The sequence below is a fragment of the Papilio xuthus genome, unplaced genomic scaffold (genome assembly GCF_000836235.2).
Source record: "Papilio xuthus unplaced genomic scaffold, Pxut_1.1 DF827680.1, whole genome shotgun sequence".
NCBI classification, from domain to species: Eukaryota; Metazoa; Arthropoda; class Insecta; order Lepidoptera; family Papilionidae; genus Papilio; species Papilio xuthus.
The window spans coordinates 6,947,245-6,969,278 of record NW_013530969.1 but is presented as its reverse complement, the minus strand read 5'-3'; the positions used below and the strand labels follow the sequence as shown (position 1 = coordinate 6,969,278).

At 40.8% G+C, this 22,034-nt stretch overlaps 5 protein-coding genes across 6 annotated transcripts; 4 read left to right on the top strand and 1 right to left on the bottom strand.

Moving 5' to 3' along the window:
* Positions 1-192: 192 nt before the first annotated feature.
* On the top strand, positions 193-2,484 carry LOC106117035 (uncharacterized). 2 transcript variants are annotated; one of them, XM_013311105.1, is made up of 6 exons: positions 193-402; positions 504-652; positions 871-1,065; positions 1,304-1,400; positions 1,553-1,639; positions 1,827-2,484. In XM_013311105.1, exons 1-6 carry the CDS (start codon positions 318-320, stop codon positions 2,057-2,059), a joined length of 846 nt encoding a protein of 281 aa, XP_013166559.1. In that variant the 5' UTR covers positions 193-317; the 3' UTR covers positions 2,060-2,484. The 2 variants fall into 2 exon arrangements, with proteins under 2 accessions (XP_013166559.1, XP_013166560.1); XM_013311106.1 differs by having other exon boundaries at positions 193-652.
* A 963-nt stretch (positions 2,485-3,447) lies between these two features.
* Positions 3,448-4,575, top strand: LOC106117006 (uncharacterized). The gene is given in 2 exon segments (NM_001312355.1): positions 3,448-4,221; positions 4,414-4,575. Coding segments are annotated over 2 exon segments (714 nt in total). The 5' UTR covers positions 3,448-3,666; the 3' UTR covers positions 4,573-4,575.
* Positions 4,576-5,227: 652 nt separating this feature from the next.
* LOC106116980 (RNA-binding protein 45) lies at positions 5,228-7,058 on the bottom strand. The gene has a single exon (XM_013311043.1). The coding sequence runs from the start codon at positions 6,840-6,842 to the stop codon at positions 5,334-5,336; it is 1,509 nt and encodes a 502-aa protein (XP_013166497.1). The 5' UTR covers positions 6,843-7,058; the 3' UTR covers positions 5,228-5,333.
* A 264-nt stretch (positions 7,059-7,322) lies between these two features.
* Positions 7,323-10,160, top strand: aft (cap methyltransferase 2). Its single transcript, XM_013311732.1, has 4 exons — positions 7,323-8,080; positions 8,200-8,385; positions 8,544-8,664; positions 8,743-10,160. Exons 1-4 carry the CDS (start codon positions 7,589-7,591, stop codon positions 10,026-10,028), a joined length of 2,085 nt encoding a protein of 694 aa, XP_013167186.1. The 5' UTR covers positions 7,323-7,588; the 3' UTR covers positions 10,029-10,160.
* A 375-nt stretch (positions 10,161-10,535) lies between these two features.
* Nup205 (nuclear pore complex protein Nup205) lies at positions 10,536-20,991 on the top strand. Its single transcript, XM_013311594.1, has 32 exons — positions 10,536-10,715; positions 11,070-11,230; positions 11,418-11,538; positions 11,850-12,027; positions 12,256-12,456; positions 12,546-12,627; positions 12,732-12,835; positions 13,164-13,452; positions 13,633-13,769; positions 13,967-14,137; positions 14,476-14,703; positions 14,796-14,913; positions 14,988-15,102; positions 15,178-15,344; positions 15,426-15,629; positions 15,718-15,969; positions 16,052-16,187; positions 16,262-16,445; positions 16,541-16,763; positions 16,836-16,945; positions 17,028-17,172; positions 17,293-17,439; positions 17,522-17,657; positions 17,729-17,844; positions 17,936-18,745; positions 18,837-19,057; positions 19,157-19,294; positions 19,376-19,628; positions 19,715-19,916; positions 19,997-20,221; positions 20,310-20,428; positions 20,729-20,991. Exons 1-32 carry the CDS (start codon positions 10,700-10,702, stop codon positions 20,807-20,809), a joined length of 5,790 nt encoding a protein of 1,929 aa, XP_013167048.1. The 5' UTR covers positions 10,536-10,699; the 3' UTR covers positions 20,810-20,991.
* The last annotated feature ends 1,043 nt before the right edge of the window (positions 20,992-22,034 follow it).

Here is a 22,034-nt window from a genome sequence, read left to right as displayed (position 1 = left end):
AATTTACCACAAAAAGGCCTTTGGAGGCATTCTAACTCAGCTAAAATTAAACGTAGAACAACCTCTTTTCTTAAGTTTTTATTTTATTTCTTAGTTTTTAGTATCCTTTAACTATTAATTAAATTAAGACAATATAAAAACTAATTTATTTATTTTTTTCCAAATTCAGTAAATGTGTTCATGATACACTGGTATACTTTTACTTACCTTTTTGACATTTCGAAAATGGATTTCTAATGTGACAATTCAGAAATGTATACATATGAATGTCAATCTTGTGCGAAAGCGAAACTTTCCGTGTATAAGTTTAAGCCTGTATGGTTTTAAAACTAGTAATCTTGCCAAATTGTCTTACTTTTGTGCTCCGGATTTGGATTAGATTTATGTACGCTTTATTTAGTGGTTAGTTAGTGTAATTGCTCCTTTTATTCTGTTAGAAACAATGACCGAAAACACAAGCCGGTCAAGAAACATCTCATTCGAGCAGCTAAAATCTCTTATAGACTTCATGGGACAGCATATTGAATTTGCCACTGGTAATTGCCGTTCCTTAGAAGCTCGACATGCCTCGAAGAGTTTATGGGACGAGTTAACAAAAACCCTTAACAACAGTCGCACGGGCACTAAAAAGACTTCAGATGGATGGAGTAAGGTTTGTTTGACTATAATTTGCTAAATAGCTTATAAAAATACAGGCTTAGCTTATTTGTTTAACAACACGAGTCAAGATGACTTTTGATAAAACTGAATGTTTTTATTTTTAATAATTGAAGTCTGTAATAAAGTGAAAATATACAGCTGGAGTTCAAATCTAAGTTTTAGAGCCAAGGACCTGACGGTTTTTAACATTACTGTGGTTGTAACTTTCAGTACTGGAGTGATTTCAAGAATAAACTTAAAAACAAAGTGAGCATATTAAACAAGAGACAGAGATCAACATCAGTATCAAAAAAAGGCATAACACCATTAAGTAAACTAGAAAAGAGAGCTCTTGTGATACTGGGACCCTATTTTGAGAGAAAAAAGGCCAGGAGAAAGTGTGAATTCTCTAACAATGCAATGTCTGTAAGTTACTATTTTATGTGATAATTTTTAACTCAATCTTAGCCTAAACATTCTCATATAAAGAAGTCAAATGAAGATGCTTTTGTATCTAGGGTAATTTTTCAAGCTAAGGCGACACAATTCTAGTATAAATTTGAGTATTTTTTTTTTCAAAGAGGCAGAGAAGTGGCATTTTATGGATGTTACTAGAATTGGACAAGACTATGATTTATCAAGGACAGTTATTTATGTGTTCCAGAGTCAAATGCCACCAGAAATAAAGTTAGAAGCTTATCAAGATGATGTTTTCAGTGATTTCAGTAAAGCTCAAAGTGACACTAGTGATAGGTTATCAGGTAAATTCAACCTTTTTTTTTGTTTTACAAAAGGCAATCCATATATGTCAAAGGAAAAATTTGCACCTCTTTTTAAGGATGTCGCATAAATGAATTAATATGAAAGTGTTTTATAATTATTCCCATTTCCTAACTGTTTTATCTATTTTTAGATGGAGATAGAGTTGAAGAATGTATGGACATAAATAATGAATTTGATGAAGATTCTGACCAAAATTCAAATGAACCTCTCATACAAAGTATGTTTAATTATTTTCTCCATTTATGTTATTTCATTTATTTATTGATTTTTTACTAAGCTGGCCAGATTCTGATCCATAACATAGAATAGGCTCTTGCCTCAAGATTGCAGACAGTTATTACCCAACAACTACTATCTATTAAAAGTACTGATAATAATAGTAAAACTAATTTTTCTCATTATAGGTCTGTATCCAAAATGGTTGATTCAAGTAGAGAAAAAACGCGCAGAGGCTGAACTTATTCGAGCAAAAGCTGAAGAGCATAGAGCAAGTGTAGCTGCCAAGAGTGCTGAGGCAATGTTACTACAAGCCGAGGCTCTGAAACACATATCTGAAGCTGCCATGACCCAAGCAGAAGCGATCACACGGATAGCCATAGCATTGGAGAAAAGGAATAGGGACAATATGTCAATATGATTGGTAGTCTAAGTGAACTTGCAAGTTTAATTGGTGGCAGTGAATGTGTTACATTTTGAAAGCTATCCTGAGGGTTTCTGCCTTTGTGACCTTGGCTGAATGGAATGATTCCATAGCCTGTGCACAAGCAGGATGTCTGGACCATTGGAGTGAATATTTTCTGGAACACAGAAGTTGATTTTAATCAGACTGTTCGTCAGCACACACAGCCATGTATCAACATGAAGATATCTACTTGTGGTAATAGCTACGTGTTTTTAAACTCTTATTAGAAGTAGAAACATCTTGGCTGTCAGTGATAAATAGGCTGCGAAAAGAGTAAATCTAACCTTAGCATTAATACAACTAAGGTTATTGTGTTATATTGTTTTAATAAAGACTGGATAAAATATAATTTAATGTCATGATAGTCATTTTGAAAACTAAAAAATGAGTGCAAAAACTTATGCATAAATAATAATATTTTCCTTAAAAACGTTTGAAGTCAATGTTTTGTTAATTTATTATTTATTTATTAATTATGTATTAAAATCATTTTTATTGTGTAGGCCCACAAAACTAACTATACATTGTAAAAACGTCGCTTTAAAACAAATTAAATGGAGTTTATGAGTATGAAGTGTTTTATTTCATAACTGAGTGTTATAGACCGCAAATAACAATGCCAAAACACTTAATATAAACATCCAATATTGGCTAACTAGGGTGACGCAGCGACCCCGAGTGGGTCTTGGCCCCCAACTACAAAAGTCCAATATTGGCTACTTAAAGAAACTATTTACTATTAGTAATTATTTACTTAAAAACAAATATACTCCATAATATGTTTGATTTAATAATATTGGGAATTAAAAATGTAAATAACAAGCAAGCGTAAATTTAAAAATTTGTGATGATTGTCAAAGTGACATTGACATAAAGATTTGTTAATCAAACCAAAGAGTACATAGTCAAATAAGTTATCTAGTAAGGCATAGGCTTGTTGATCGTATGATTTTTTTAAATTCATTTAACCTGGTTTATCTTCTCGTAAACTATTTATTTAAATGTACATTTTCGTAGTTTTCTCATAGCTTTATAATTTTAAAGCCGTTTCCACGTTAAGAGATACACTATGGATAAGACTGTTTGAGTTTTTTTCGAAGTTTCAATTATATTATTCATTTGGTACAAAATGTTTTTCGTCAATCTAACTACTATTAATGTTCAATATTGCTCAAATACCATTTTAATACAAACTTCAATATATACTCTTTGACTTCAATCGAATGGAAGAATGGAAGGCAAAAGCATCTGACTTTATACTCTTTAGTTTCAAAGTTATCCTTAATTTAAAACTGTAAAACGTCAAATTATATTGTCTGTGGTTTAGGGTTTTGGCCCTTTCATTTTTCTGGATTCTTTTATCAAACATCAAATACGCAGAAAGAAAACAGCGAGAACGCTGTGTAAAATTGAATTGAATATCTTAAAGTTAATCAAGTCTCTAGGCTTTTTCTCGACGTTCAAAATAATAAGATCTTTCTATCAATACCAACTGGATTGATTTTTACACCAGATTTAAAAAAAATATTTAAAAACATCATCTTGAAAAAAATTGCATTAAAATGAGTTACAACTACAAGGATCATGCCATGGCTTTTGCTCAGTTTTTGCCAAATATGGTCAAGTTGGACGAATTACAAAAGATTACCCAAAATTTAGACCAAGAACTTGCTGAATCGCAAAAGATTATGAAAGAGATCAAAACTATGTTTGATGCTGCATCTAAAGTAAATGTTGCACAAGTAAACAAAAAGGATAATATTGTAACACATACGATTACTTCAGAATTTCTAGACGCGAGTGTTCCCAATTTGGTCATGTCAGACATGAAAAATGAAGGCGAACATCAATATTCTGAGGAGGAACTGCAATCTCTGATAGCGGTTATGAAGAATTATGCTGAAAATCTCAGAAACGAAGTTGCAAGTTCGCCATCACATAGCTTTGACAGTGCGAAAAAATTTGAGAAGATAGATCTGAAGGAATATGCAATGAATTTTGACCAAGTTGCTAAAAGTCTGGCCAACATCAAATTTAATACAGATGTTAACAATAGAAACCTAGAACTGGAAGCAAAGTTGGCACAGTTGTGCGAAGATGTTCATTCATTTACTCAGGTAAACTTAACAATGTGAATATAAAATATCTAAGTACATATAGGAGTTCCTTTTAAAGTATTTAAGTTATGTCTTCATGTTTATTATATTTGTGTATGATTTTAATGTAAATGAATGTATTACAATCTATCTCCTGCATATAATTTATTGATACCCTGCTGTATGTAGATTTATAATACTTTTATTTTCTAGATGGTTGAAACAAAAACAGCTATAAGTGAGTGCAACAAAAACTGGACAGACAATCAACAAGGAAGTAAACAGAGAATTGCCTTGTATTATGATGAAACCATCAACAAATTACTGAATGGAATAAATGAAGTCACATATCTACTAAAGAATAAACATTGAGCTTTGTAGATTCAGACAGCTTATGAGGATTAAGTTGAAAAACAGGTACAGGGGAATTCCATGTTATATTTAATGGATAAACCCAATATACAATCCCTAAGTTTGAAATGAATATTATTTACTTTGTATTGGAGATAAGAATATTAATCACCCTTATTATAATCCTTTGATATGATGATAAAATAAGCAAAAATGGTTTGATAATTATTATTCTATGTCTGCTGTCAATGATCTTGTTTATTAAATACCATGTTTTTTATTTATTTTTTAATTTCATACTGGATTTTTTTCCAAAACTATGGTATTTAAATGAAAAGCTCTTATAATACACTAAATTGGTGAGAATAAACATTCTAAATATTGCCTAATGTAAAAGGCTAAATTATACTTACTTATTTACCATTCTTATAGCCTATAGTCAGTCATACATACAATATTAAATATATAAAAATTTTAATACTTTCAAGACTCATCAGAATATTGTAAAACTTTTGTCGATTAATAAATAAGTTATCTAAAAATAGTCGTTTTTTTAACTTGTTTATTTTATGGTAAAATAAATATAGAATAAATAAAAAAGCCATCAAATAAAGATAAATAGTAATTTGGTAAAAAATAGAAAAATCAAAAAATAATACAACACAAACTAATTTAAATGAGTAAGGGAAAAGTCATATAATACAAATTAAAATTAACAATAAGGTAATGTAAAGTTAATATTATGCTGTCTGTACTTTTTGTCATGTCATGCTTATCTCTCGTTATTCCGATCTGTCAATAAGTCTTATCCTTTTTCTGTCTATATCATTGTCTCTGTTATCACTTTGTTCGTCGTCATTTATTCTGTGATCATCATCACTCTTAGTAGGTTTCTCATCAGCCTCCATGACTTTTAACCTGATTCCACATACGACTGCTCCATTTAAACATTTTATAGCTTCCTGCGCTGATTTAATAGAGGCATATTTTGCAAAACCAAATATTTTATTGGGGAATGTTGAGACATGTATAAGGTCACCGAATCTACAGAATACATCTCTCAACACGGAGCTAGGTGGAGGCTGGGGCTTACAAACTATGAAACATCTTTGCACCACTCTGCTGTTGTTGTTGGCTAAAGGTTGGGGTGGGGGGAGAGGGACACTACAGTAGTTTACATCATATTCCAATTCCTCAGATATTTCAGGAGTACAAGTGACAACTTTGATTAAGGTGGATGCTTGAGCTATGGCATCAGCTAATTGCACTAGGTTGGGGGAGCCAGCATCAATAGCATTTTTAAAATTGTTAACTATGCTACTTAACTCTGCTGCAGCTTTATTCAGAGGATTCTTATCTGGCCAGACTGTTAATACTTCACCAGAAGGAAATTCAAAATTGTTAAGCCTCTCCGAAGCAAATGCAGCCTGTTTTTCAGTTTCATATGTGATATTAACCTTGCACACACCATTATATGTATCTAAGGTGTACTGACAATTTTTCATCCCCGGAACAACATTAAACAATTGCTCTATATATCGTTGAGGCACCGGAGGGTAACATTTAACATTTACTCGGTTAAAATCAAAAGGTTTAGTTAATGTTACACCATTTAATATATCTCTCCTAGTATCATCCCTACTGTGGTAACGCTCTATATGGTTTTCCCTACATGGAGAATTACTTGAATGAAAGCTATCCATCTCTAAGCTATTCCTACTTCTTTTTAATTCCTCCTTAGGAGTTGCAAACATAGGTCTGTACTTTCTGTCACATTCTTCATAAGCTTTTGCAGCATCATAAAAAGTTTTATAATGAACATATGCAAATCCCTTATTTGCCTCAGTAAATTTATCCTTTTGCAAATGAACTGACTCCACATATCCAAAATTAAAGAAATGCTGTTTTATTTCACTTTCAGTTGCCTCTTTGTGAACTTTAATAAACAGCCGCGTATACCTGTCTTCGCTGCTGCTGTTAGCGTCATTTCTATTCACAGCAACCATCACTTTAATAGGCTTTGAGTCACTTCTCAAGGTTTTGAGGTGCAGTTCTTGAATGGCTAGAGCTGCTGAAGAAGTTTTATTATATTTGATATAAGCTACACCTTTGGGCTCGCCAGTGGCGCGATCCTTTGGTAAGTATATATCTTCAATGGTACCGAATTGTTCAAAAGGTGGCCTAAGGTCTTCTTCCTTGGATTGTTTGCCACAAACAACGAAAATTCTGGAATGAGGAGGTTTATCCTCTTTTCGTTCATCATTGCGTAGCATTTGGTTCCAAGTGCTCATTGTTGTCCGTAAAGTTATTAAGTATGTCGAGTCAACAGTCAAGTCACGTCAACAAAGTACTTTCCTGTGCAATGGTTTATAAGCATTTATTGGAGAACGTCGATGTCAGTATCCTTTCAGTCGGATTACGTTTTTTCAGTTATGTGATTGTAAATTAATTACTTTTAAAGTTACTTTCATCCAAGTTTGCAATATTGATAATTCAATTTACGTACGTCAAAGTGATCAAAGATTTATAAGTTTATTTGCGGTTTTTTTTATACCTACTCTTTGCTCAAATATGGCTATTTCATTTTTATTTTACTCTTTTTTCTATTCTTGCGTAAGTTTACCAAAGACCACTATTATTAGTCGTTTATAAATACCTACAATTTAAATGATTTTTATTTGAAAATAAATTGATTTTTTTGCACAGTACCATTTCCGAACAACATCTGAGTTATAAGAAATGAGAATAAATAATGGGTGTCATCACAAAAGTTTGACAATTTGACCAATTTGACAAGCATCTTTCTTTTGTAAACATTGAGAACCATTTAATTGATTTCTGGAAATGTAAACCTGAGGAGAATGTAGTATAAAAGTGTGGGAATTGCGATTTTAGTATTTGGTCTTTGAATTATTAGTAAATCACAGCTAATTGTGTGATTCTCGTAATCTATTTTGAATTGAGTGAAAATGTTCTCAAACTACTTGACCGACATTTATTAGCAATAATACGCAATTGCCTACAATAATATTGAAATATGTATCCATCAATGGAAAATTTCTTAATGCAATCGAGGCAGAAGCTATACAGGGGTGAAGAGTTTGAAGACGAGCTAAATGACTTATTTAATAAAAAGTTTAAATTCCGCTATAACAGTGAGTGGACATTACCGCCTGGCGATACTTGGTTTACTGATGCACCGTGGAAAGTAAAGGGCTTGGAATATTTAAAAAGTCGTTTAAACTTCCACAAGAGTCAACTAAATGACTTTAGCATTGAGGAATGGAGTAGTCACACTCGGCGACGCAATCCAGCCGGCGAAGTTTGCTGGAAGCTCAGATGCCTGGTGAATCCCGAATTCCTAACGCAGGCCTGGACTAAGTTCTACGAATGTGCTTCAACATATAATATTGTGCCACCAGAGGCTATTTCTGACATGAAAATGGTGTCATTGCATCTGTGCGAAGCACCGGGTGCATTTATAACTTCTTTGAACCATTACTTAAAGCTGCATCATCAGGCTATTGATGTAATTACTTTTGTAACACTAAAACTATTATTAATTTAATGATCATTTGAAATTACTTTATGGAACTACAATACTCTTTGTTTTAAATCTATAATGTAACAATACATTGTGTTTTCCAGTGGAAATGGGTTGCAAATACACTGAATCCATACTATGAAGGCAACTCATCATCAAATATGATAAGTGATGACCGATTCATGTTCCACACTCTGGACAACTGGGACTTTGGTGTTGACAACACCGGCAATCTGATGGATTGGGAAAATTCTCAAGCTATTGTCAAGAAAGCCAAGTCTTTAGGCAAAGTAAGACCTATTTAATAACTTTCAAGATAAAATTAACTTTGAAAATATATCTTAATATTAGACAATATGTGAATATGTTAATCAGTAATTATATTTTTGTGAAGGTTTAAATGACCTATAAACTAAATTTGTATTGAAGAAAATGTATAATTGTTCAGGTTCTGCTTGTAACAGCCGATGGATCAATTGATTGTCTCCAAAAGCCTGATGCCCAAGAGGAAGTTACTTCACCTCTCCATTACTGTGAAATTATAACAGCACTACAGGCATTAAGCCCAGGTATACATCATAACTTATGTGGTTAAATTTCTTGCAAAAAAATGTATGAAGTGTGTAAAAACTGTATTTTATTTTCAGGTGGAACATTAATCTTCAAATTGTTCACTATTTTTGAACATTCCACAGTAAACCTTTTATATCTACTCAATCAATTGTTCAAAGAAGTAAACATATATAAGCCAATAACTTCTCGTCAAGGAAATTCCGAGGTATACGCTATCTGTTTGCAATACAAGGGCATAGATCTAAAACCTTACATATCAACATTACAGAGTGCATTCGGAACAGAACTTTATTCAAATAAATCATTGTTCTCCCTTGACAAAATACCGGAATCCTTCCTTAAGCAAATTGAGGAATGTGCATACTATTTCTGCTCCATACAATGCCATGTGATAAATAATAATCTACAGGCATATCTAATGCAAAAGAACATAGCTCTACACAGGGATATGAAAAAGATTAGGGCTATTGTAGCCTCGGAATTCATTTGGAAGTACAATCTCAAACCGATAAGTAATAATCAAGAACTTTTAAAAGGCACTCTTCATGAGGAAAATAAAATAAATACAAATCCTAGATACCATCGTGGCTCCTATACCGAGCGTCAACTGTACACAAAGATGTCACTGAAAGAAAAACATAAGAATTTAAATACATTTCTTCAAGCTGAGATGCTCTCTAACCCAATGATACATATCACAGAACCAGTTAAATGGATGATTGGAGAAGGTTCCTCAAAAATAGATATTATATTTACGTATGGGAAACCTTTGCAAAAAGTAAACAGTTCAAAGTTCATATTTGTCCCTATCTACAAACTTTACCAGCAGATACTTGCTGAGGAAGAATTCAAAGAAATCATTCTCTACAGACCGGCTAAACCAAAGATTGATCCTAGTCTTTTAGGACCAGAACCATCTAAAATCGTTTCATTACCCGAGTTCCAATACAGAGAGAGTTATAATGTTTATGAGAAAAATTGTTTCAAGACTTTTTTGAATGGAATGAGAGAGTTATTGGAAGGTGAATCAATTTTGTTGCAGAATTTCAATACATTGACTCATTTTAATGTTAGTATTCTCTATATTCTGTCAAAGGCATGTTTTGAAAAGACGGGACTCACGTCTTGTGGAAATATAATTCTGAGCAAATTGATAAACAAAAATTGCTTAAAGTACATGGAACTTATTGATGATGAATGCAACAATGTTCGTAAGGACGAGAAGAAAGATGTGTTGAATTGTCTCCCGGTCCAGGTGACCAACTCGGAGGATTTCTTCAGTAACATAGTATTCTACAACAATACTTTCTACAGAAATAAATGCATCGAATACTTGGAAAAGATTAAACAATCTTTATAAATGTATAAATATTTCTTAAATTATGTATTCAATGAGTAGAGAGTATTTTTTTAATTGCGTTTATTCTTGTAATAAAACCTGTTGTTGATGTCTTCTAACAATGTGTGTGTATTAAAGACTTTCTGAATGTTTCAACATTTTTTTCTATTTTTAAAATAAATGGTTGTCTCCCGTTCCTTATTCTCTCATAACAAAGTATGTTTACAAAAGACTTCTTGATGTCGCTTTGCTTCAAATTTATCGAACCAGGATATCCCTAACAACCATATATACTATATTTTATATACTTTATAACAACTAACAATTTTTTGTAAAATGTTTGTCACACAAGCGTGCAGGATTTATCATAGAATAGTTTAATTAATTGAACTTTAACAATTTCAACTGTATTTTTAATTAAACTTACCGCCATAAAAATAATTTCGGTTCTTTCAGATTTTATCGAAATTTATAAGAATAACCATAGACCAGTAGAATCAAAGACAACAGAAGGTACGCTAGAATTTTACATTTTCTATTGAAATTTAAACGAACTGTCATAATGGCATATCACCTCAATTCAAAACAATTGCTTGTAAACTAGTTATTTTGATAAGTATATTTTTTTAGAGGACCAAGTATTAAATGAATTACTAATTGTTAATCGCCGTGGATTCCAAACTCAGCACAAAATGAATATTAACGAAGGTATGAGAAGTTTTCAATTTCTAACCTATACTTAGATTTTGGCGGCTTTGTAACTTTAGATTAGTTTTAGTAGTTATAATAGCCCCTACAGTCGAAATTTATGAAATAAATGACATAAATGTACAATGATAAATGTTATTTTCTACGAATATACTATGTATTTGACAACCCACAGAATCACCTTGTTGAATACCTTGGTATCAAATTATTTGTTCATTAACACTACGGGTATTATTGGAGAAGATACTGGCTATAACTTACATGTATAAAATGTATCCAATCTAAATAAATTGGGCACATCCACAGGCTAGTTAATCTTTAATTGACTCTTTGTAAATGACTCATTTTATGTAGGAACTACTATAGAAGATCTATGGACACCTTACAAGGAACTAGTGTCTGTGGTGGAAGGATACTTGGCACATGAGAGTGGTGGAGCTCCATATGCAGTGCACACATTTGAATCCGTCCTGAGAAGGCACAAACAAACATTTCTATCACTCTTAAAATATCCTGTAAGTAAATTTTTTTACTATTGGTTTCCATAAATTTGTTAAATAAAATGTTGTCTTCTATTTTCATGAAAATACATAAGCATGAAAAGTTTTGTTGACATTTATTTGATCAACGAACAATATGTCATTACTTGTAAACTATTTATAATTGTCATGTTTATTATGTGTAATTCTTGCTTTCATTCAGCCGAAAAACCCAACAAGCAGAGAGGAGATCAAAAGAGGTGTGACAGAAGGAGTTAATTTACCCAGTATAGGCAGGACTTTGCTGTCCAAGGAGCTTGTTGATGAAGCTATTATAATATCAGGTAAAATTCACACTGGCCATGAGTACTAATGTGAAATAAAATCTATAGTTTATTTCGTATTGTGCTTGTAGTGTATGCATAAACATAGTGTTGTTTGTCTCGAGCGTACATGCCATAAGTACATGCTGGAGAGGGGGGACGTCAGTCGATATCAGACCTTTGAGCCAGCAACATGTGTCGGTACGTGAACGAGCCAAATATAGCGCAATGAATGCTACAGTGTTACAGTTTGATAAAATACTATCTTGATGTTAATGAAAAATTACATCAGGTAAATAATTATGACAATTATTGTTGCGCAATTTGTGCAGACATGTACAATGTGAACGAGTATGTGTGCCTGGAGCTGCTGCACACGGCGCAGCGTCAAGCACCACGGCAGCCGGGGCTGGCACGTGGCCTGCTCGCAGTCCTGCTCCAACATGACGGCCGCCGTGCACTTGTGCAGGCACTCAGACATCTCGTCATGGCAAGGGATGGTGTCTCCTGGTTAGTACATTGCTTTTTTGACAGTGACAGACAATGACATTATACAAATATGAAAGTGGGGAATACCCCACTTTCATATTTGTATAATGTCATTGGCTAATTCTCCTTAAGAATTTCGATAGACAAAAGACACATTGGTACATGGATGGGGTCGAACCAGGATATGTAGATACTATAGATAGATGTACTTAGTTTTGTGTATTTAAAATGTTTCCCAATTGTGTGCAGGTCAATAAGTGCGCGCGAGGAGATAGTGAGCTACGTGTCGCGGTACGTGTCACAGCTGATAGCTGACGGGCTGCTGGGCGGCGTGCTGGACGCGCTGCGCCGCACCTCACTGGACGCCGAGCTCGAGCTGCTGCAGAACAACCGAGCGCTGCCTCCACCTCGACATCTCGTGCGACTCATCGGCACAATAGAGACCACCAGGTTACTTGCACCAGCTCCTACCTTTTTAATTATATGTGAATATTCTTGAAATTAAATTGTATTGTTTATAATTTGTGGCTTTGTTACAGAAAGTTGCTCGCCGGTGTGATATTCGCGGCGTCTGCGCAGCGCGGGCTCGACAGAGATATATTGCTCCGGCTGTATAGAGAAGTAAGTTTGTCATAATTATTCAAAAGTATGTATTTGAATAGATTGTAATATGAAACTCTTTGTCATAATTGTAGAATAAAATGTGTTGTATTATGTGTATGTAGCAAATGACATCGGCGACGCACGGGCCGACTGGCGCGCTGGACGAGATCTCGCTTTCTCTGCAGATGGCGCTGCTCTATGCACTCGACTTGTCTGTCTTACACAAGTGAGATTTATTACTTTACAATAGTTACAAAGTTATTGATTTAAAATTGTGGTGTCCAATAATTAATAAAATTGGTACTAAATTAGTTTTTTTAAATATCCTTAAATTTATATGAAATTTTTTAATAAATAATTTCTAACCATTTTCTGTATCAGTCCTTACTATGTTTACAGATATTATGTTGTTTGACCTTCAGTTTCCACTGCCGAAAACTTGTACAGATACATGTTATGCTATTTTAATTTTTTCAATCTAGTAAGAGAGTTGACTACATATTTTGTACAGGACATAGTAAATAAAATGAAAACTAAGTAATTTGTTCTAACAGGCGTGAAGATGGTGAAGAACTAGCAAAGAAATTACCGCTGATACAGGATCCAGAGCTGATATCAGTTCTGTTGGATGAGTTCTCCCCACCTATGAACCCAAACCAGACACAGGAGGGCCAAGACAAGGGCTCGGGGCTGCGGGCCCTGTGTCAGCTGGCCCTAGGACTGGCATTGGCCGCACTAAAGCGAGCCCCACAAACATTACTTAGGGCTTCTGGTTCGGGAGATATAAAGAGTGAATTGTTGGACCAGGATGAAATGTTGGTTGATGCAGCTATTGATGGAAAGGTGAGTTATTTTCATAGCTTTTTTTTATTATAGAACTATAAATTAAAAAAAACCGGTACCTTTTCTGTGGACATGGAAGGGGGAATGGGTATATCAATTTTATTTTTTATATTTGATATTTATAGCAGGTCTCCTTATTGTCATAGGAAAGGTATTGTATGTGTGTTTGTTTGTTTGTAGGTGTTTGAGTACGTGAGCGAGGCGATGCTGTCGGCAGATCTGGTGCGCGGCGAGGAGTACTACCAGCGGCGGCTGCACTCGCTCCTCACAGACTTCATTGTCCTCATGCATTCCAAGCTTATGGAGATGAGAGTCAAGTCAGTACCAATTACAGTGAAATTGTTAAACAAATTTACTGTAGATTTCTGAGACCAAAATCCCCATTTAAAACATAACGGTTAGCGAACTATTCAATGTCTAGTTATCGTTCCGTGGTGCTCAAATTGGGAAGAAATTAAAAAAAAACTAATTCAACTGAATGCATGTATTAATATTGTTATGTGTAACGTGTCAGGGCGGACGAGGCAGCGCGCGCGGTGCAGATGTACGCGGCGGAGGGTCTCTCAGCGCCGGGCGGTGCGGGGGCGGGGCGCACGCGGCTGCACGCGCTGCTGCGCTGTGTCGAGCGTCTCTACCAACACGACACGCTGCAACTGCGCGATGACTACTGGCCCTCAGCCCTCAGGTACTCACAAGTAACCTTGAACTCAACTAAATTCGAAGAAAGCCACAGTGAGGGTTTAAGTAAATCTACTCTTACTCGACACGTTATGTTAATCTTTTTCGATTTTAAAGTTACAGTCAATCTTATGATAACAAAATGTCTCTTTGAAACGAAAGTAATTGTCACTAATTAATTTGATTAAAATAAGAATATAAAAAAGTACAAAATTTTTTTTTCAGTCAAAAAAATCCTCAAAGAAATATAGAGCTTTCTTACATAATATTGGTTTCCCGAAAAAGCAGGGTAAATTTAAATGATTTCCCAGAATACTAAAAAGTAATACGACATGTGTGTTGCAGCCGCAGTGGTGCTGGCGGTGCTGGCGGTGGTGGAGGTGGTGGCGGGCGCGAGGCGACGCTGTACAAGTTCGTGCGGCTGTCGGGCGAGGCGGTGTGCGCGGCGCTGCTGGCCGCCTACCTGCGCGCGCTGGCCGCCCTCGCCGTGCCCAAGCACACCTGGGCCCTGCTGGCGCGCCGCGATGCACTCTCCGCGCACCACCTCCTCACTGCACTGCAGCTCTATCACAGGTAACATACAACATCCTCTTCATCGCATAATATAACTTACATTACAATCCTATTCGTACATAGAATTTTATTTTAATACATGTGTGTGTTAGGAACTTGCGTGCAGACCCAGCACCATTCGCGGAGCATCTGCATTCATCGTCTCTGGGCGCCTCCGCCGTGGTGACTCCAGCCGCGCGCCCCGGCAAACTGCTCGTGCGCCAGGAGGAGGTAACCACCATACCATGTGATGTATTGACACCCAGTGAGAGGTGCAGCATTATACAATAAGTGTATGTGTGCAGGTGGAAGCGATGATAGCATCGTTGCAGCTGATCGCGGCGGTGGCGCGCGTCGACGAGGCGGCCAGCGCGGCCATCTGTGAGAACCTACAATGGGATGCCGTCAACTGCATGTTCGGTAAATTGCTGTTACATTTTCTCGGTGCAGTAGTTTTTACTTGTATCAAAGAACTATAAGAGGCATGTGTGTCAGGATTGATGTGCTGCCACGTGCCAATCCAGCTGAAGGCGGCGCTGTGCCGCACGCTAGCGGCCCTGGGCGGGCGAGCAGGCACTGCGCCGCGCGTCTGGGCCGCGCTCGACGCCGCGCAGCTCGTCTCCACTGCCGACAAGCGCGGCCTCAACGCTGAGCTGCAGGAGGTATTCGCACTTCCTTACTGTGAAAAGTTTTAATATCTTAAAACCGCTTTCCTACATTCGTAATGTCGTTTGTGTTGTCAGGTGGAGTGCCGCATGGAGGAGTACCCGCTATCGCGCGCCTTCCTGGAGCTGCTGGAGGCGCTGTGTGCCGCGGGGCCAGCACCGCGTGCACTGGGTGCCGGCAGCCGCGCGCCCGGCCTGCAGCCCTACGTGCACCACGTGTTGCACCGCCTCGCCCTGCCCGCGCCACACCGCCGATACGCCGTACCCCACGAGGAGTGGCAGGTCACACAAGCTCTATCCTGCATTACTGAGTTTGCATATTTCTACATATTCTATAATCTAATAAGTCTATATTGTAAATACACCGCAGGTGATCGCGCTGTGCTTCCGTCTGTTCGCGCGCTGGCTGGAGGAGTACGAGCCGAGCGCGAGCGACTTCCCGGCGGCGGGTGCGGGAGGCGCGACGGGCGCAGGCGGTGTGGGGGGCGCGGGGGACGCGGAGCCCCCGCCCGGCTTCCCGCTGCTGGTGCAGCTGCACTCGGACTCGGAGCTGCTGCGCCTCGTGCTGGCCACGCTCGACCGCGCCAACGACCTGCTCGACCGCCAGCCCGGACCCGGCAAGGTATCACCGCACAACTAACGCCATCCTGTGTGTTACGTGTGTAACTATGTGTCAAGGTACTCATGTTGGTGTTTGTGACCAGGAGTACGTAGAGGACGCGCTGGTGTCCACGCTGCAGATGCTGGAGCGAGCGCTGGCGTTGGAGCGTGCCTTAACAGACGCGGCTGCCGAAGCGGGCCGCGCGCTTCTCGTCGTAGGACTATCCAAACTGTTGCTAGGTTAGACCCTCTTTTCACATATTGAGCGATTCTTTTGAAAATGGGAATATAGTACATATGTGATGTTGGTGCAGCGCCGGAGGGTCCGGAGAAGTGTGACCGGCTGGTGTCGTGCTGCCGCGTGGTGGGGCGGGGCGCGCTGCCGGCGGGCACGCGGCGCGCGGTGTCGCTGCTGCGGCGCGCGCTGCTCTCCCCGCACTCGGCGCGACACCTGCTGGCCTCGCTCGCACACCGACACGCCCTCGCCGCGGACATCAGGTGATTTACCCTACTTTTATTCTCGTGCATTTGACATTTATTTTATATATATTTGGTTTAAGCTAAGCTGTTCCTTTAATATTTATGTTACTCAGGCATGGTTTCGTTGAGTGTCTGGAGTCGGAGGAGTGGTGCGGTGCCGGGACAGATGTCGGGGGTGGAAGCGCAGGCGGGGGCGCGGTGGAGGAGCGCGAACAAAGTGCTGCGGAGGAGGCTCGTGCGGCCAAGGAGGGCGTGGTGCTGCTCGTGCTGCAGCTGCTGCCTGCAGCCGCGCCCAACTTTGCGCACTTCCTGCTCGGATACCAGCTCAATGATGACGTAAGCATACTACACATTCACTTATCTTCTCTAATCCCTTTCCTATGTAATGTGAGCATTGTTCTGTGTCAGGTGAGCCGCAGCGTGCTGAACGAGGCGGGCGTGGGAGGCACGCCGCGCACCGTGCTGCACGCCGTGCTAGACATACTGGACCAGCACATCGCACCCGCCGCGCATGAACGGTAACACATGCACAAGCAAAAGAGACCTTATTAAGTAAGCTTGTCTTATACCTACCGATGTGAATATGTTATCGTGATGTAGCGAGGCGACGCCGCTGGTGGAGAGCTGCTACCGGCTGGTGTACTGGCTGTGCGCGCGGCCCGCCACCTCCCCGCCTGCGCTGCGTCTGCTGCGCGCTCGCGACTACTTCCTCGCCAGACACGTCAAGGCCACCGTCAACCTCGAAGTGAGTCAAACAAACCATCTTTCATGTAAATTCTCTGATAAAAGTTGTTTTCTTTGTAGGAGCATCAATTTTCTGTGATGTATTTTTACAACAAATAAAATCGTGTCATGTTTTGTGCAGACGGCGTCAGTGACGACAGTGTCGGCGCGGTCGTGGGTGCTGCGAGCGTGCGCGTGCGAGGCGGGCGCTGCGGGCGGCACGCGACAACACGCCGCACTCGCCGCACTGCTCGGCGCCCTCACACACACGCCACACCATCCCGACCAGGTAAAACTACAACTCCGGCAGAACCAGAGTTTAGGTTTCATTATTGGGAAATAATATCCTATATAAGTAATTTTTGGGTCAGGAGTGGGAGTGGTGTGTGATCCGGCGCGCGCTGGAGGGGCTGGCGGTGAGCGTTGCCGCGCCCGCCGAGCCGCGCTGGGAGCTCTTCCACGCGCACCAGCTGCGCAGCGCCATCAACGACTGCGATCTGCCGACAGGTACATGCGCACACCTTACATATCAATAATGTTACTAGATCATGTATAATGTAATGGTGACGTTGAATCAGGTGTGGGCGGCAAGCGCATCAGTGTGAGCAGGCTGCACGCGGTGCTGGCGCGCGAGCTGGCCGCGCTGCGCACCACCGCGCCACAGCGCAGCCTCGTCGCCCTCGAGATACAGAAGGTATGCCACGTCGCACGTACAGTACAGCTATATAATAAAACATTACATTTTAATATTGCACTGTATTCATTTTTATCAAATTTTCGTGCAGGTGCTCGACTACGTGACGGAGGTGAACCGGCAGCGCAACCTGGCCGCCACGCTGACGCATTACTACGACTCGTGGCGGCAGCTTACAGAGATCATCTTCTGCGTGGCGCCGCCCGACGTGCTGGCTCTCGAGTCCCGCAAGAATCTGCTGCTGAACATCCTGCAGGATCTCTTGAACAAGATCCCGCCCGCGGAGGTGCTGCCGCAGCTCGGTAACCTCGCCTCCGGCACCGTACTGCTCCTGCTGGTCAACCTGCGCCACTGCTACATCCTGCAGAAGCGCGAGTCCAATCTCAACTCCTCCGAGTTCGAGGCGAGCTTCTTCGGTCCCTCGAACCAAATAATGCAGACCAAGTCTCTGACGCTCAAGTTCATCCTGCACAAGATACTCGGCTGGATCCTGGTGTCGGGTGGCAGCACGCAGAAGATGCGTGTCAACCTTTACGGTGCGCTGCTTAACTTCCTCAACATTGTGAACCTGAAGGCGAGCCCCGCGGAGCCCGAGGAGGAGGGCGACGTCACCTACGTCAGCCGACTAGACAAGTCGCGGGGGCGCGCCAACCGCGAGGATTCCGCGCTCAAGGCCATGGTTGTGGATGTGATCACCGGCTTCGGGGAGAAGCTGTGCGCCATAGTGTGCGGCGACTGCACCGGCGCCGGGCACGACGTCTGCCGCATGGCCGCGCTCGCCTGCCTCGACACCCTGCTCGACATCGACCCCGCCACGGACTGGCTGCACACCCTCACCGACCAGGGTTATCTGCGCAGCCTCATAGACAGCCTGCTGCACGACGACGAGGGTCTCAAGGAGGTACGCGCACGTTACACTGCTCCTACGTCAACCGTTTTGCGGATATACAATGTAGACGAGTAAGTTTATTATTTGTGTTTGTCCACGTGAGGCGCTGGAGCCGAGCCCGAAGTCTCTGCGCGTGCTGTACGTGTACGAGTGCAAGATGTCGCTGCTGCTGAAGCTGGCGGGGTCGCGGCGCGGCGCGGAGACGGTGGTGGCGCAGGGCGCGCTGGCCTGCCTCGCCGCGCTCTCCGCGCTCGGCTGCCACCCCGACGTGCACGCCGCCAACTCCCGCCCCGACACTGACTTCGTGCCCTCCGTCGCCTCCAGGTTCTAGCCGAAGCGATATCCTAATCGCTGGTTGAATTTATTTACATGCATTTTGCGTTTAAATGAAATATGTTTAATTTTTTTGTTTGCTTGTGTCAGATTCCGTCAGATGCTGGTGCCGGCGCTGGCGCTGTGCGACGCGCTGCTGACGTCACTGGGCACAGAGAACCACAGCTGCGTCATACACGTGACGCACTTCCTCGTCAGCCACGTCGAGTGCATCGACATGGTGCTGAGGTATAATTGGTGCGACCGATTCAATTTTAATTCAGGGAAAATGTTAGATTTATGATTGAAATTCGTGTTCGTTGCGAGTAGAGCGGCGCACCCGAGCTCGCCGGAGGGTCTGCTGGTGGAGCTGGAGTGGGTTACGTCAGTGGTGGCGCGCGCGTCGGGGCGCGAGGTGTTCGGTCTGGCGCGCGGCGACACGGCGCTGCAGCGCGCCGAGCCCAGCCTGCAGCGCGTGCAGTGGCTCATGCTGGCGCTGCTGCCGCGCTTCCAGCAGCCGCCGCCCGCCAACCACGCGCACGCGCCCGCCTCCGACCACCCCGACAACAGGCTCTATCTCAAGGTAATTCTTCCCTCATAGTACTTCACCGATGTCCGTTATTTAACCTGAAAGTTGGAACAAATGATATTTGTCTCGTGTCGTGTCAGATCGTGTGCAACCTGCTGACGTACGCGCTGAACACGCTGGAGCGCGAGGACGCCCGCGTGACGTCACACAGTGCGTCGAGTGCGGCGTGCGCGGCGGCGCGTGCGCTGCTGCAGCACCTGGCGCGCGCGCACCGCCTGCACACCAAGCTGCTCGCCACTGTCGCGCACCAGCTGCACAACCTGCCCGCCATGACGCTCGACGGTCGGTACACCAAGCAACTACTCTTCGGTCCTGTGTCCGGCTCGAAGGACCAAAATATCTAACTTATTGTTGTGCGACAGACATGAAGAAGTTGCTGGGCGAGGAGAAGTCTGGTGCTGGTGGTGCTGGAGGTGTGGGGGGTTCGCCGACGGAGGTGCGCGCGGGCGTGGTGTCGGTGCTGCGGGGGAGGGCGCGGGTGCGTCGCGCGGAGCTGCAGTACTGCGGCGCTGCGCTGGCGCAGGCGCTCTACCTGCTGTGGGCGCACGCGCGCATGCACCTGCAGGCAGCCGCACCACATGAACTCGGTACATTTCACGTTTATACCACAACATTTAAACGTTCATTTGGACTGAGATACACTTAAGATATGTGTGTGTGTGTGTGTGTGTGCAGGCATGAGGTCTGCGGGCGCGCTGCTGTGCGCGGAGGGTGAGGAGCTGAGCGCGCTGCGGGCGGACCTGGTGGCGCTCTTCAACGACCGCTTCGTGGAGGACCTGCTCGACACCGTCAAGGTATACACACGATTTTATATCTAATTGTAACAACATTAACTATGAATAATATTAAATTGTTATCAATTTCTTGAATTTAAAATATACCAAAATAACATAAATTTGTGATTCCCTGACGCGACGTCTTTTTTGTGACGTCACAAATTATTAAAATTAAAAACAAAAAACTATAAACTTCCTCCTCATTAATAGTAAAATTACTTACAATATGTACAAGAATATATTTTGTTTATTATAATTAACAATTTATATAAAAAAGATATGAGTTGTTGTACAGTGGAATTGTACGTTAACTTACAGGGCGAGCCTCCGCTGCAGCGCGGCTTCGTGGAAGTGCTGCTTAAGGACATCAAACGTATCATACAGTTCTCCCTCGTCTGATGACACCGCACATGACACATGACACATGACACACCCACACTGGCATTTGATGATAACATTTGTTGAACTTATGTAACATGAGGCGCGGTCCGAAGCTGACTGAACATTGTTAATATTATCTGTTAAAAAGTTTAAATAATATAATTATTGTAATTATTCCACATTTTGTATTGAAATTGTATGAAAAAAACGTGATTAATTTAAATTTTCCGTTCTGAAGAAAACCACGGACGTAATTTTTTTTTCATTTTGAATCTATTAAAAACAATTTCCTAAATATTTTTACGAATAAAAATAAAATGTGACTGTGTTTTGATATTTTGTTATTAAAAATAACTGAACAATAAAAGATTTTAATTGGTCGTAATATATCGAATGTTTATTATGTAAAAAAGATTGAATTCATTTACTTGGGAAATATGAAACACAAAGCGACGCGACAACGAACCAGTATTTTTGCATTTATATTCATTTACATTTCTCTTGTAATTATAATAAATTAATGAATTAAAAAGAAATTCCAGCTTGATACCTTCATTTTTGAGAAAAAGGGTCTTGATAGGCAGACGAACGGATAACAAAGTGATCCTATAAAGGTTTCGTTTTTTTCCTATGAGGTACGGAACCCTAAAAACAGATAGACTTCACGAATTTAATGTCTTTGTTTTGTGAATAAGACATTTTGTAACATTTAATAAATAATTAATACATAGATAGCGTTTTTATTTATAAACAACTTATATATCTAACCTTATATATCTTTTAAACATACTTTTAGACAGTATTAGGTAGAATCATTTGGCGCGAATGACGAGCATCGTTACAATGTCTAGTGTCAGAATGAATAGTGAGGGGACACAAACGTCGACATTTTTGTAATGCTAGTGTTGGGTCAATACACTGACACATTTTCGGATTTTCTTCCAAATAATACAAACATAAGGGTTGCTAAGTTTAAATTGGAATAAAAGTACGTTGAACCCATACATCTTACTTAATATTATAAATGGATGGATGTTTGATACAAGGTATCCCCAGAACAAAGAAAAAAAATGAAATTAAACTGTAAACAATAAAAAGAATAAATTTATATATTTATACAAATACTAGCTGTCGCCCGCGACTCCGTTTGCGCGGGATTAAAAATAGAAGTTGTCCGATTCTCAGACCTACTCAATATGCTCACAAAATTTCATGAGAATCGGTCAAGCCGTTTCGGAGGAGT

Coding starts and splice junctions, on each gene's coding strand:
- LOC106117035 (XM_013311105.1), top strand. CDS start 318: ATGGTTTTAAAACTAGTAATCTTGCCAAATTGTCTTACTTTTGTGCTC. Junction 403..503: donor TATGTACGCTTTATTTAGTG/GTTAGTTAGTGT, acceptor AATCTCTTATAG/ACTTCATGGGACAGCATATT. Junction 1,640..1,826: donor AAATGAACCTCTCATACAAA/GTATGTTTAATT, acceptor TTCTCATTATAG/GTCTGTATCCAAAATGGTTG.
- LOC106116980 (XM_013311043.1), bottom strand. CDS start 6,842: ATGAGCACTTGGAACCAAATGCTACGCAATGATGAACGAAAAGAGGAT.
- aft (XM_013311732.1), top strand. CDS start 7,589: ATGTATCCATCAATGGAAAATTTCTTAATGCAATCGAGGCAGAAGCTA. Junction 8,081..8,199: donor TGCATCATCAGGCTATTGAT/GTAATTACTTTT, acceptor TGTGTTTTCCAG/TGGAAATGGGTTGCAAATAC. Junction 8,386..8,543: donor AAGCCAAGTCTTTAGGCAAA/GTAAGACCTATT, acceptor ATAATTGTTCAG/GTTCTGCTTGTAACAGCCGA.
- Nup205 (XM_013311594.1), top strand. Junction 11,231..11,417: donor TATCACTCTTAAAATATCCT/GTAAGTAAATTT, acceptor GCTTTCATTCAG/CCGAAAAACCCAACAAGCAG. Junction 12,028..12,255: donor GCAAGGGATGGTGTCTCCTG/GTTAGTACATTG, acceptor AATTGTGTGCAG/GTCAATAAGTGCGCGCGAGG.